At 46.4% G+C, this 15,274-nt stretch overlaps 1 protein-coding gene across 1 annotated transcript in view; it reads left to right on the forward strand.

Moving 5' to 3' along the window:
• LOC147450283 (protein KINESIN LIGHT CHAIN-RELATED 3-like) overlaps window positions 1–14,985 on the forward strand; it is a 36,057-nt gene extending 21,072 nt beyond the window's left edge. Inside the window, exon 2 of the mRNA XM_086519563.1 lies at window positions 14,045–14,985. Within this exon, the coding sequence (XP_086375689.1) occupies window positions 14,045–14,198 (154 nt within the window). The 3' untranslated portion in view covers window positions 14,199–14,985. The remainder of the gene's footprint in view (window positions 1–14,044) is intronic.
• Window positions 14,986–15,274: the final 289 nt, after the last annotated feature.

A 15,274-nucleotide genomic window follows, 5' to 3' on the forward strand; every position in this document is an offset into this window, starting at 1 on the left:
TTTCCCGCGACCAACCACCCTCAACCATTAGCGTTTTCAACATTCCCTAGCGCCAAGCAACCTCAGCAGTCCCAGCGTTTCCAACCTCAACAGATACAGCACCAGCTAGCGTTTTCATGCAAATACGCCAGCCCCAATTGTAGACTCCAATGTTTTTCAGCATGGACAAAAACGCAGATTTCAGCCCTTTACAAACGTAGATTCTTAGCAAAGAAACAGTAGCAGATCAGCCCCATTCAGTTGTAGAAGTCCCCCCAAGTTTAGCCTCGAAAAATGCAGCCAAAAACAGAGAATTTCAGCCACCGAACAGTCCCAAAAATCAGCAGATAAAGGATCTTAGATTTCAGCCATCAAGTCGTCGTCCTCATCACCGTCGTCGTCATGGGCAAGTTCCATTGCATGAGTCCATTGCATTCGCATTGTACATCTTTGTGCAATGAAAGTAGACCACTCTCGCCGACGAGAGTGGGGGCCTTTGGAGGAGGGTTTTACAACCTCTCGGGTGTCGTATCTCTTCTCTCTCCTTCTCTCAATCTCATTCACTTGCAGGCACAATCCACTCACTTTGTTCGTGACCACAGCAGTCTACAAGACGGAAAGCTCTCTCTTTCCCTAAGAACTAAAAGGAACCTTGAGCAATAAAGATCACTAATCTTGAGAAAATACAATATTCATTTTGCTGCACCTTACATGTAGTCTCAAGCCAGCTTAAAACGTTCCCCCTAGCATTACCTCTCTCGTCATAGTACCAATGTTTTCAGATTTAGCCATCAGATCATCGATTGCAGTTTTCAGCCCATCCTCAACATGAGCCATACCGGTCACGAGCACATGTAACCCTATGTGCATGTGGACAAGCTATAATTTCTACTTCTAAGGACAACCTAGGAAGTGTTTTGGCACCCTTGGGAGCTTATATGCAAGACATGCATGTCTAGGCACTTTAGAGTAGTTGCATACCCTGTGATTGCACATAAGCACAACCAGTGTCTGCTAGGTGTAGGCACTTGGTAGTGTTCTAATTATAGTTTATAGTAACCGGCCTAAATAGTTATCTGCATACAAATCACCTCTTATTAATGAGGTTTTAATTTATTAAAAGTGACATGCATATTTATCAGCAAGTTGTGTGCCTTCAGGCCCGACCGGCCTATGCATGCAGCCCTTGGTCCCCACTCAAGACATAAGATCAATGCCCAGTTCAGTACTCGCAGTACCTCAGCACCCTGGGTTTTAAGTCCCCTCGTGTTGTCTAGAACTTGCAAGCATCAGCGTTTTTACATCCGCCCACTGGTTTTTGCACGTTTCAGCAGGTGCATCATCGATTCCAGATTTCAGCCCTAGCCTCATTGTTCGTTTGCAGATCCAAGCCAAATCAGCCCTAGCGTTTTCAGTTATAAGCCTTAGCCTCGTAGATTCAAGCATCCACCGCAAGATCCCATCAGCATCTCAGTATCTAGATCCATTGTATGAGCATTTGTCCATCTAAAGCAAATACCTGTCTAGCGATAGAGAAGGGGGCCCCTTGGAGGGGGATTTGTGACCCCATCCGGTGGTAGTCTTCTTTCTCTCTCTATCACTCAAAGAAGCTTCACTCACAATCACTCTCTTCTCTCTCCTAATGTTTGCACATCTCTCCGATGAAGTAAAAGGAACTCTCTCATGAAGAAAAAGGAACCTCGAGTACACACTTAGCACTTACCTTGATCGAGCATTCACCATAAATCACTCTTGCTGTACATTACAATACCAGATCATGATCGTCCATAGCCTCATCAAGTTGCAGATTCCCGCCAGCATTCCTAGCGTTTTGCATTTTCAGCCCTTAGCCTTGCAAATCCAAGCATCTATCGCAAGTTCCCATCAGCATCTCAGCATCTAGATCCAGTGTATCAGCATTTGTGCAATCTAAAGAAAATACCTCTAGCGATTGAGAGGGGGCCCTTGGCGGGGGGGTTGGGACCCCATCTGGTGTTGTTTTCTTTCTCTCTCCTTCACTCACAGAACCTTCACTCACAATATCTCTCCTCTCTCCAGTCTGTTGCCCAGCTCTCTCATGAAATAAAAGAAACTCTCTCATGAAGTAAGAGAAACCTTGAGTATGCACTAAGCATGCATCCTGAGTTATCACCATAAATCACTTCTGTTGCACATTATAGGTATGTCCAGGAGTTGGTAGCCTTTGGTGTCACAAAATGATGACGACGTCAAAGTCGACGATGCGGAAGCGTAGAGACCAAGGGCAGTGAGCACAAGAGAGAGAGAGAGAGAGAGAGAGAGAGTCTCTTGAACCAATCAACCTTGGGAATGAATAACTGAATGTGTATACATTGGAGGCAAGGGGTTGCTTATATAGCAACCTCAGTAAATTGCCCTACCTAACACTTTGATAAATAAGTAAAATAAATACCTAAAAGCCAAACTAAATAATGGGATCACATTGGGCAGTTCACTTAAGATGCCAAAACTCTAACAGACGTGACATGACCATCTGGCAGAGAAATGGCCAAGTGCACAAGAGAAACTGAACGGACTAACTTGAAGAACTTATGAAGCACCGACTGTGGGGCTTGAAACCGTAAAAGACAGAAGCTTGAATCTTGAAAGAGATTTTCATAAAATGGGCTGACATGCTGACGAGGCAGGGCCGTATGGAATTTTCGCAAATTACGTTGCAGGTGCCATGTGGCAGGCTGTACGGATTTTCGCAAATTACACTCGCTGCTTTTGGGAATCTCCAACGCTAGCTTTTGGGGACTAGAGCTTTTGGGTGAAAGTGCTTTTGAACTGATTGCTTTTGGGGCTCTGCTTTTGGGCATCCCATGTACTTTTTATAAGAGCCCTTGGGGCCTCAATCTGCAGAGCATTTGGACGCAGAGTTTGAGAGCAGAGGTCCCTCGGGAGTTATACTTTGCAATGATTAATGATAAAGAAATACCAAAAGGGCCCCTAGACTTTGGGGCCAATACCTCTGGGCATGGGGGCTTGCTAGCCTTTTCCATCTGTTTCTTGTGTGTTCATTGCCATTCTCTCTCTCTCTCTCTCTCTCTCTCTCTCTCTCTCTCTCTCTCTCTCTCTCTCTCTCCTTGCCCGCCACCCTGCTTTTGCCCGCCACCTTGTCTGCTCGTGCAGCACCTCCCGCCAGCCATCACCCAGCCTGCACCATTCACCTCCTCAACAACGCACCACTCGCCTCCAACCCACCCCTCGCCTTCAGCCCACCTCTCGCCCCTGTACACCTCTCACCTTGTGCTGCAGCTCCACCATCATAGCAGCCTAGAGAGGGGCAGCCCAGGCCACCCCCATATCCATTAGCAGCTCAACATTCAAGGGGATGGGCTGTAAACACTAGGCTTCCCGTGCGCTCAGCCTCGCCTCCTCGAGCTCGACCATGGCACCTCTTGACAGGAAAGAAGTGGACATGATAGCCAGAGCTATCACACAGGCAAAGAAAGATGCGGACAAGGCATTGAACGCCAAAGTAAGGAGGATGACGGAAAAGATGAAGCAGATGGAGGATAACATCAGAGGCCTCACAGAAGAAAAGGAGGCCTGGAAGAAAGCATTCGAAGAACTCCGTGACACCTCCAACACGGAGATACACCGTATACAAGAAAGCATCAACCACCTCCGGATCTCCAGGGAAGAGGGAAATCTCGAGCTTTGAAGATATAGAAGTAGAGATAAAAAATAAATGGAAAACAGACATCAAAGAAGAGATCGAGACAAAAATGGAGGCCAAACAATCGGGATGGGTGGAAGTAGTTAAAAAGAATATCAAGGAGGTATGGGAGGAGGTTCACATGGGAGAGCACTTGAGGGTTCAGCTTACTCTCGAGGAGGAGCAATTGCGCCATATGAGGAAACACAATGTTAGGATCATTGGCCTTAAAGAGGGACCTTCAGCAGAGGAGGATGCATGAGAGCTTTGTAGCCAACTAGGCTACAAAGAGACTATGCCTTTTACAAAGGCATGGCGAGCTAGCCGTGACACCACTCGAGCTCGCCCGTTGATCATGCAGTTACGAGGAGATGAGGACCGCACCACCTTTTTTCGCAAAAGGGTGCTCTTACGAGGCCTCCAAGGCGGCCATATCTTTATGGACGAGGACCTCACTAGGATGCAGATTGAGCGTAGGAAATCATGCATGCCCAGGGTCCTTCAGGCACAGAAAGAAGGTAAAAAGGCCTTCTTTCGAGATGGTAGAATCTTCATCGACGACCGCCCAATCTCATATGGATTCGGGACCTATGAGACACATACACTAGCACAAGAGACACCACTCAGAGGGGCAGTCTGGAACTGCAATGGTTCTATATGGACACGTCCGGAGCGCCTAGAGGAGATCATCAGTGAGCATGACTTTGTATGTTTTACGGAGACCCATGAGAGCCCAGGGAGAGGACTACCTGTAGTCATAGGATTTTAGTGGGAGTCGACTTACAGGACCATCACCAGACAGAGTACAGCTCGGGGGTCAGGAGGGGTGGCCATACTATTCAGACACAGCTTACACAACCGGATACAGGTGATGAGTAGAGACGAGGAGGCATGCTATATGTGGGTACGGCTAGAGCTCACCCACGAGAGAGGGATATACATTGCCATATGCTACTTTTCACCACATGGATCACGATATGCTATCTAGGACCCCTACTCTCGATTGTCGGAGGACATTTCTCACTACACATCACTCGGGGAAGTCGTCCTCATGGGGGACTTCAACGGGAGGACACAGAGTCGACAGTGTGAGATCTATGATATGGAGCAGTCGGAGATCATGAGGGCACTTGATGCAGAGGACATGGGGGTGAGTAGAGTGTTTGCAGATGGGGGACAGGACAACACTAGATATGGCAGACACCTTCTTGAGCTTGGCAGCAGGCACCATCTCGTTATTTATAACGGGATGGCGAGGTGGCCAGATTCTGGGGGATCACTTGCTTCCCACACAGTGGTGGAGAGAGCACAGTGGACTATTTGATGGGCTCTACCCAGACATCAGAGCTTATACACTCCTTCAACGTTGCACGCACACCGATAAGGGCGGATCATACTTATCTTACATTCTCCCTTCTTGCTACACAGCTTGCTGACCCCCCCCCCCCCCCCCCCCTCCCCCCCCTCACACTTACACTACCATTTCTTTCACTCATGAGCTCACTCCTGTTTATATACATTACTTGCATGAGCACCTTATACACTTAGACCCCACAGCACCTCTAGACACACTCACCACACACATTACATCCATCTTACATGAGTCAGCCACTCAAAGTTTCCCACATCGCATACACACACACCCTCCACGCATTGGCACTATGCCACAAAATAGGTGGTACGATGACGAATGTCGAGATCTACACAGACACCTACGTATATTGGAGATCAGAGGGGAGATTACACATCGCCAGGCTCAGCGCAGGATGCAGACACTTACCCGTCGTAAAAGACGGGAGTGGGAGGAGCACCAGTATTGGGACATCTATCATTTACTCATGAGCCAGGATAGTGCTGAGGCATCGCGCCGGATCAGACCTCCCAGGCCATCCACTTCTATTCAGGACCCAGCGACATGGCACAGATATGCTGAGAGCTTATATGAGATCCCAGGACAGCCACCCATACATACGCCATCGGCTACCCGACCCACATCATCTACTTTCTTCACCACCCACATGGTGAAGAAAGCTATATCCCTCCTACAACATGGGAGGGCTAGAGATCAGGCAAGCCTACAGGCAGAGCATCTTATATATGGCTGTGATGCATTGGCACCACTCATTGCACACCTCTTCAACCGCGCGCTTTCAGAGGGATTCCCAGAGTTGTGGACAGAGCACACCATCGTGCCTATCCACAAATCTGGGGATGCCATGGATCCTAGCACATATCGCACTATCATGATTGGTCCTATACTGGCCAAACTATATGGCGCGGTTTTAGAGAAGGAGCTCAATTCTCTAGCAGAGGGAGAGGGCATGAGGACACCAGGACAGGTAGGCTTCAGCCGAGCTTTCTCTACTATTGATCATATCTTCACCCTTCGTTGTCTGATCGACCAGACACGGGTGAGGAAGAGGAGATTATATTGCTGCTTCGTGGACTTCCGCAAAGCATTTGACACAGTACCTAGAGAGAGACTTTTCAGACGCCTGGCTGCGCTTGGGATTGGAGAGGAGATGACATGGGGGATCTATGCATTGTATGAGCATGTATCTGGCAGAGTGAGATGCCCGGGTGGATTATCTGACACCCTTGTGAGCACCATTGGTGTGAAACAAGGTTGCCCTCTATTACCTACACTCTTTGGTCTATACATTGACGAGATTGTAGACTTCATCTTGCACAGGGGTGGAGAGGGTGTGGATATTGCTGGGACTACTGTACACATACTCTTATATGCAGATGATATTGTCCTGATGTCAGAGACGGCAGAGAGACTACAGCTACATTTGGAGGCCGTGGATGATTTCTGCTCCTCACAGAGAGGACTCACGGTGAACCTTGGCAAGACCAAGGTTCTCATATTTCATACATCGGCTCAAATTCGCCGACAAAGTAGATTTACAGTAGCTGGAGGGGATATAGAGGTGACATGCTCATATGTATATATGGGGGTTACATTCACCGCAGCATCAGGGACCTTCTCCATGACACAGGCAGCCAGAGATAGACTTACCAGAGGGTACGCATCACTAGCTATGATGGAGAGAGAGTGCCACCAGGCCCACTTCCAGGAGCCCTGCACGAAGGGGTGGCTCTTTGACACACTGGTCACACCTGCACTCATGTATGCCTCGGCCATTTGGGGATCGGGACTGGCAGACTCAGTATGGACACAGATAGAGAGGCCACATATTATTATGTTCTCCAGGATGATTCGCAGCAAGCCATCAGTTCCACACGACATTATTAGAGCTGAGCTGGCTGCACCACCGATGTTGGTAGAGGCACTGTTTCAGACTGTTTGCCTTCTTCACAGATTCAAAGATATGGATCCAGATAGGATCTCTCGTAGAGTCTTCATTGCATCTAGAGAGATGGCACAGGCAGGGGACACTAGCTCATGGTATGCCTAGACAGGAGATTGGCTAGCTCAGCACGGTTTTGATATCGATAGACTACCACCACTCCAGTATGACACCCAGGCCCCGACCTATTCTCTCTCACGCTCTGAGAGGAATAGGGTCATCAGACAGGAGATATGGCATACATATATTCAGAGGACATGGCGCAGGCCCACAGACACCCTACCTCCTAAAATGCTATATTACTATGAGCATTTTCTGAGGTTTTCAGAGCAGGGATTCATTGAGATTCCATTATACATGCAGGAGTACATGCCACACCGACTTCGGGTCAGCATTGGCCAGCTACGAGTGTCATCACATCAACTAGAGATTGAAAGTGGCAGAGCCAGAGGCATACCATGAGAGGAGCGTACATGCCGGATCTGCCAGACAGAGGTGGAGAGTAAGGAGCATTTTGTCATGAGATGCCCAACATATACAGAGCTGAGAGAGAGAGATGGCGTTGGAGACTCATTACAGCAGCATATGATAGGCCGAGAGCAGAGGAGGTTTGGCCAGTTCTTGGTTGCGGCTATAGAGGTTCGAGAGCAGTTGTTACAGCCATGCCAGAGTCAGGATAGCAAGACACAGACTATCATCACACAGTTTTTCCGACGAGCAGGGTCAGACCCCCCCACACTACCTACACAGAGCAGAGGGCTTACCCTTCAGTAGGCAGAGTCTCAGAGGGCACGTCGGAGACCGAGGCTCCCAAGATACAGGACACATGGGTATCACCAGAGGGAGATCTCGAAGATACTAGCTCTACACCATCAGTATCTAGAGCAGAGTCATGTACCAGTACCAGGGGATCCAACATTCCAGAGATACCTGAGCAGGCCACCACCGGTGTACCACATTCTCTACCCTACATATGTTGCTTGTTTTTAGATACCCTCCCTATCATCTCATGGTTGTATCACCTTGCAGCCCCTAGTTGAGCCTGATGATGCGTGAGCACACCTCGACACGAGGACCCACACTATACATTGTACACCACATGCACCACCCTACCACACCCTGTTGCATAGTATAGGCTCATTTCAGTTTGTACCTTTTTTTAAAATTTTCCGATGCCTAGAGCATCAACACATGTATATGATATTGTCTCATAGGTCGAGTTCTGCCTTTCGAAGATGTTAATAAAGCTTTCTTTCTTTCTTTCTTTCTGTCTCTCTCTCTCTTAAAGTTCAGTGATTTTGAAGTATTTGTTCGTGTGTTTGTGAGAGTGCGCGTTGTCGGAGCGTGCGGTTCTCTGGGGTCGACCAGGAAAGCACCTGGCCTCTGGCTGTAGACAGGAGCTTAGGAGACGCTCAAACTAGGATAAAAGAGTGCAGATAGACTTAATTAATGGCTTAATACAGGTAATATCGGTGATTAAAAAGAGTTTAAGAGAGAGAAGATTGCAAATAAGAATACTAGTAATTGATACGATGAAAAGAAACAGAGCCTCAAGACTCAAGAGATGCTGACAACTGACAGCAGATACATCGTAAGATTTCTGACTGCTCTTTTATAATTCTGTTGCGTACGCCCGCTTCGGTATGCCTTTCGAATTGCAACCCTTGGCTCAGAATTCTTTCCCAAGCTGCCCCGCCTCCAGTTTCCTTGTGCTCTTGATGCTCTTCCCGATTTTTGTGCTCTCAATACTTTTTTCGCCCTTCCCTTGTCGTCTCCGACTGCTCTCAAGAGCTAGCTTTGCCTTCTGTTGCTGTTCATTCCCAAAAGCCCTCCCTAAGAACCTTCGAAAATGGCCCAAGAAGAAGAAAGCAAAAAAAAAGAACAACAAAAGAATTCCTTTCAAGTTGAAAATACCCCTCTTATAGGAGGTGCCAACCCCAATAATGTAACAATTAGAATCCTCTTGCCCGTGCAGCTTCCCTCATGAGCTTATTTTTAGAATTTCCTTTGCATTCCATACACTTGGTACATCCAATTGGGTATTACTCTGCATGGTGGACACTTGGGCCATTTTCTCTCTCTCTCTCTCTCTCTCTCTCTCTCTCTCTCTCTCTCTCTCTTTAACTACATGTGATTCCTCCCCTTTTTCCGGCCACTCTCTCTGCCACCACTGCATTTCCCATATGAACACTCCCTCCCTCCTACCACTAGCGATATTGATAGTGGGGGGGAGGGGGGGCTTAACCCTTCAAAAAAACTTGGGCCACCACGGCCGCGAGACAAGCCACTTGGGCTGTCATCATCTTTCCCACTTTTCGTTTACGGCAAGAGCAACCAGCACCGACGGGCGATATGGCCGCCAACGCCACATCTGGCCGCCACGCGCCGCCTACGGCCCCAAAACCGACGGCATCAACCACCTGCATAGCGCCAGCTAGCTCATGCCATGAACGGGAGCTCCAAGCTCTCTCTCCCTTGGTACACTCCACAAAAGCCCACGCTTTGGCTCATATTGACCATCCTCCACAGCTCGAGCTGCGCATGTGGGTATTAGTGAATGCCACATGGCATCTCCATGCTTAATTTGCTTTTCAAGCTCAAAAAAATCTCCTTAGAAAGCCCTTAAAAAGAACCCCCAAATTATCCAACTCTTGGCCCCATTTGTTTTGCCAGATGTTGCTCAAGGACCCAGTCGCCAAGCCGTGAAGTGCCACCATGAGCTGCCGACCGGGACTTCGATGTCCACTGTCCTCGTCGCTTTTAAACCCCATCGGGCCCACCAACCAAAGCTAGGAAAAGTGAAAAAAAACATCTGGGACCGCTTTGCCGCCAATTGCCACCGAACTCTAAACTGGCATATCTCGACCATCGAGACTCTGATTGACGCACCGTAGCTTTTAGCTTGTCCCAGTTGGTGTCCACTACCCCTGTAAATCTCGTCGAGCTCCAAAAACATCTGATGGCACGCTGTCAAGAAGTGCGCAATGCGACTAGGAAAGCACCGGGCCTCTGACTGTGAGAATTCGTAGCTAAATCAAGCAAGGAGTAGATGATTTGAAGCCAAAAACACACTCAAATAGAACAAAACTCCAGCAATGAAAGCTCCACTTTCAAAATAACCAATGCTAAGTCAAAACTCTTGTGTGTGTGAGGATTAGGTGTAGCCTCGCTCCCAATTGCATCGATGCAGTCCTCATTCGACCTGTTAAAAACCCTAAGATGACGCTTCGATTTCTCGTCGTGACCATTTCATGGAAGCTTTAGTACTTCATTTGGAGAAGCCCGAGTAGTTATTTGAGGAGGGGAAACCCTAATTGGAGGCCTCACAGTCTCAACCATGTAGTGAAAGCAGCATGGGACTGCACTAGCACCCTGTATTGGAATGGCTGTATCTCTTTGCTTATATGTCCAAATGAGCTCATTCTTGGCTCTAAAACTTCCCCCTCAGCTTGAGCAACGATGGCACCGTCGTTGATGTGGCATTTTGAGCCATTTTTTGCTATTTTTGACCATTTTATGGCATTTTTTTGCCCAAAAATGCCTCCTTTTTTGTTCGTAAAATGCCCAAACGAGCTCCGTAAAATCTCTAAATTTGTGGAAAAATCCCATTGGGCTCAAAGATCATGTTGAACCTCATTTTCCCACTTGGTAAGCACTTTGGACACGTCTTTTACGCCCGCGCCCGAAGCTTGCTATTTTTGGCCAAGATTGTCCGCATTGAACTTTCTAGGCAAAACGAGCGTGCCACTTCAAAGCACTTGACATTTGTACATTCCTAATGCAAATTAAGAATCCTTTAATGTGTTAAAACATGCAACGATGCCACGTCCGTGGCCTCGCGTGCCCGGCAAGGTATGTACACGCCTGCAACCATGGCATCCATTTTCGCATATATCACACTATGTACATTGTAGCATTTGGTCCCACACATAAAAAACATTAAGAGTGAGGTAGATATTTTTATTTTCACAATATGTACGTGCTACGGCATGACATCCACCCCTCTAAACCTGCACATCCTCCGGCATGTGCCACACATATCTTTTTGCAGCAGGTTTAGTCTTCATGTAAGCCCACCTACATGTCGATTTCATCATCGCTTGCAACAAAATCTAACGCATCATCCTCTCGTTCTTCATCCACATCCATATCATTTTTAGAAGAGCCTTCATTTTGACTTTCCTGTGAATCAAAGGGATCTGCATCACCTCTTCTTTTGAATAACTTGATTCTTTTCCTTTGTGATGGGAATCTTCATTTTTGTCCCGTCCAACTCTTGCAAGGTATAAGTTGCATTCCCATTACATGCTGAACCACATAAGGACCAAACTATCCCTTTGGAAGCTTTCTTATTGTTGAATGTTGGTTGTCAAGACTGCTGTCATACACCAACACCCTATCACCTTCCTCAATGGCTTTAGGTCTGAGCCTATGCCTCTTATCAAATCTGTCTTTATTCTTTAACCTTGCATCTTTCAATCGTGCTACTGCAATCTCAATATCTTGGGGCCTTCTTTCTAATTGTTGTATGCTCAAAGCAAGAAGGTTTTCCCTACTCATTTCATCTTCCCAAGGCAATACATTCCATGTGGGAATTACACCCTCGATTGGCATTATAGGTTTCTGACCATACATCAACTGAAAAGGTATATAACCAGTAACTGAGCATAAGGCAATAACTTAGGCTACTCTCCCATTTTATCTTTGCAGGCCTTAGCCAAAGCTTTAATGACAGGAGGATGCCCACGCTCTGGAGATTGGTTTACCATTTCCCTCAAGATTATATGCAATACTAGTGAGAGCAAGTTTAATACCCAGCCTAGAGAAAAACTCCCTTGCTATGTCAACATCCAACTCACCCCTGTCCGCTGTTATTTTCCCAATACAGTCATAACAACTAATTACATTATCCAAGAGGAACTTACATACCCCTTCTGTGCTTTTCGTTCTTAGAGCATGACCTTCAATGTAACAGACTCGAACACTCCAAGTTGAGAATCTACCGTGACACCACAATAAATCACTTCAAAACAGTTCACAATTCACAATTGATTCGACACTGGCCCGACGGAGTTCCGTGCCTAGAGATGTTGGCCCCAAAGACTGACGCCCCTTTCAGAATTTCTTTTTGTATTAATCTGTTGCAAAGTATAAGCGAGAAGGAGGCTCTCACTCTCAGACTTTGCGTTCAGATGCTCTGCAGAGTGGGAGGCTTGCCCACATATTTAAAGCAGAGCCCAAAGCTGAAAATCAAAAGCCTTGCCAAATAAAGCAAAAGCTCTCTGTCTCTCACAAGCTCTCTCTCTTTAATAAATAAAGCAGAGCTCTCTCTCTCTCTCTCTCTCTCTCTCTCTCTCTCTCTCTCTCTCTCCTCTTTTGCGTAGAAAAGCAGCCCACGCAAAATTGCCCAAAAGCAGTGCAGTAAATCACGGATGTCTGTACAGGCTGCCACGTGGATGAATTTCCGCAAATTGCGCTGCATTTTTCGGCAACCAGCCACGTCAGCATTTGCCAGACTTTCCGGGAGTCCATTGCCAAGGGGAAGTGTGTGTGTGTGTATGTACTGGGCAGCCACGTCACACAACTGGGAAGCCACGTCACCAGTTTGTGATATACCCCCCTCTTGAAAGCATTGTAATCGCCCTTGATTACGCTTGCGAAACAGACAGAAGCCATAAACTGTCTTAGCAGACACTGACTGTTAGTACCGACGCACTAGGAATACACATCTAGCACATGTACCAATCGACAGTCACATCACATGACATCACAGGACATCACTTGACATCACAAGACGTCACATGACAAATCACATTCAACATTCATTCAGATCTCAGACCATGATTTTTCGGCAATGCAATTAGCAATCACATCTAGATCCACTCAGGACCTCATAGATGCCCGATTGATTAATCCCTATTGCAACCATGTCTATCGAGATCATTCAGACCAAAATGCTACAGTCATTTCGTCTATCAGTTCCTGCATTTAAACAAGTCAAGAACAAATCAGTTTCATATTTTCCGGAATTCCATTTCATAAAGTCATAGCAGAATACTGTAAGCTCTTAGTATCCCTGAGGCTCAAAGAGACATCAGTGACTCTAGTATTAAAAAAAAATAAAAATCGAGGCATCTGTTGACAAAGGAGCGGAGTAACTCCCCTCTTGTGCATACCCACTGCACCAGATCTCCGGCCAAGCTGAGTTCGGGGTTTCATTTGGAATAGACTATGCTAAACCAAAAGCTTCAAGGTAAAGATTCACATTCCGAGGAGTATCTGCTAGGTCCTCCTCCATTCGCCTCGCATCCAATGCGGAGTAGGTCTTTAATTTAACCAAGAACCGTCATTTCGCTTTACCTTCTTTCTTTTTGTGCCAATCTCTGTTCTGGAACGAGTATCTGCTCGTTTTCGTCCATTTCGGGTTGCTCATCATCAGGCACATCGCCTTCAAAAGGCTTCAAGAGGCTCACATGAAAAACATTGTGAATCCTCCAAGTATTCGGGCAGCTTCAGTCCAAAGGAGACATCATTTATCTTTTCGGGAAATCTGGAAAGGTCCACACTATCTCATGCTAAGCTTTCAAGAAAGTCGCTCCTTTCCCCTTTTTTTTTCTTTCTCGGGCATGCCTTCTCGAAATGTAAGAGCACACAATAATTCTCCTTCAATTTCAAATCACGACCAAGTCGATCTGCTGCTTTTTTCTGTCTTTCTTGAGACTCCGCTACGCATGCATCTGTCTATCAATGTGCTTTTCGTGTAGCACTTTGGTGTGGAAACTTTTTTATTGTTTACCTCTCACACATTGCGTTTTTAGCAGTACTTGTGTCTATAGAAGTGGAAGGTTGTGTTTACAAACTCGTCTCTCTTCTTGTATATCATGGCACATGCATGAAACGACTACCTTGCACATTGTTGGCTTCCTTCTAATAGTCTGGTATTGTGCCTTATTTGGCTGTGCTTACCATTTTTGGCCACTGGTTTTGTTTCCATCTAGTAAAAACGATGAAATTTGTTTCATTATAATTTTCAAGGTTCGTTGAAATACTAATGTTCAATTTTGTACAGGCTGGAGGATGCCATTAACTGTCAGAAGACCGCTCTTGACAAAGCGACAAACAGCAACCAAGAAGAAATTGCCTCCTTAAAGGAGGAAATTCAGAAATCACTTGATAATTTACTTCAAACACAAGCTGAGACTACGGGCAAGTGTGAATTGTAATCTCATATCCTCGAAACTGGCAATGTGTCCGGAGGATGGAAGTGTATGCAGTGCTTGTCGTTTCACTGTTGGTTTCAGTTCCTGCATACTTCAAACCAGGAAGCTTTTTTGGGCAAGGGGGCTATGCCAAAGTTCTGCCATACTGCAGGTCGTCCTCACTACGAAATGCCCCTTTTTGGTAGACTAGTTTTCAAAGTAGCATGTAAACAGTAGTTTACAACAGTGGATTTTGTGTATATCTGGCAACTTCATGTGTTTCTCTCTCCAGGGCAGTTTCTGGTAAACGGAGCTTCTGTGAAGTATTAGAATGAGCCTCTGTGAAGTATTAGAATGCTAAACCCAATGGTCATGCCACTAGACTCTGACCTGGACATTTCCAAGTTGGAGTCTTGTTGCAACTTGCACCATGCATTTTCCGTGTGAGATGAGCTCGACTCTACCAACTGAACTTGTGTGTGTCTGTGTGGACACGAAGATATGGATGGTAGATGGGCTTGCACCTACACATTATAGAGGAGCAGGAAACCAGAGTTTACTAAGTTTATGAGGCAAGGAAGGAAGGATAATGGGTGGAGTTATTATGGAGGAGTTCCAGATATGAAGGGTTGATGAGGGTTGGAGAACTTCTGTGCATCTTTGTTTAGACATTCATGCTATTTTATATCCCTCTCTGAAAGGTGTTGGAGTGTTCTGTTTAAGTTCAGATGTTCACCCAGAGTATTGATAGGTCATAATGTTTTTAGTGTATATGGGGTGTTAATAAGATCTCTCTCTCTCTCTCTCTCTCTCTCTCTCTCTCTCTCGTGTGCAAGGGTCGTGAGTGCAAGACTTTTCAAATAGATCTTTGAGGTTACTTGGGATTGTTCCTTAGATGTCAAAAGTTGTGTGCATGCATGCATGCACATGTAGTTCAAGACTTGTCGAATAGATCTGGGGATTGTTCCTGCAGTGGGCATACATGAGGGTTGACCAAGGTGGTGACAAGTGGTCTACTTGATCAGCACATTGTTTCCTCAGCAGTTTGGAATGAAACCTTCCAAGACAGCAAGTTGGAGAGTATGGATTTGCTATGTTGC

This window comes from Adiantum capillus-veneris, chromosome 9 (genome assembly GCF_014529385.1).
Source record: "Adiantum capillus-veneris isolate H3 chromosome 9, ASM1452938v2, whole genome shotgun sequence".
NCBI classification, from domain to species: domain Eukaryota; kingdom Viridiplantae; phylum Streptophyta; class Polypodiopsida; order Polypodiales; family Pteridaceae; genus Adiantum; species Adiantum capillus-veneris.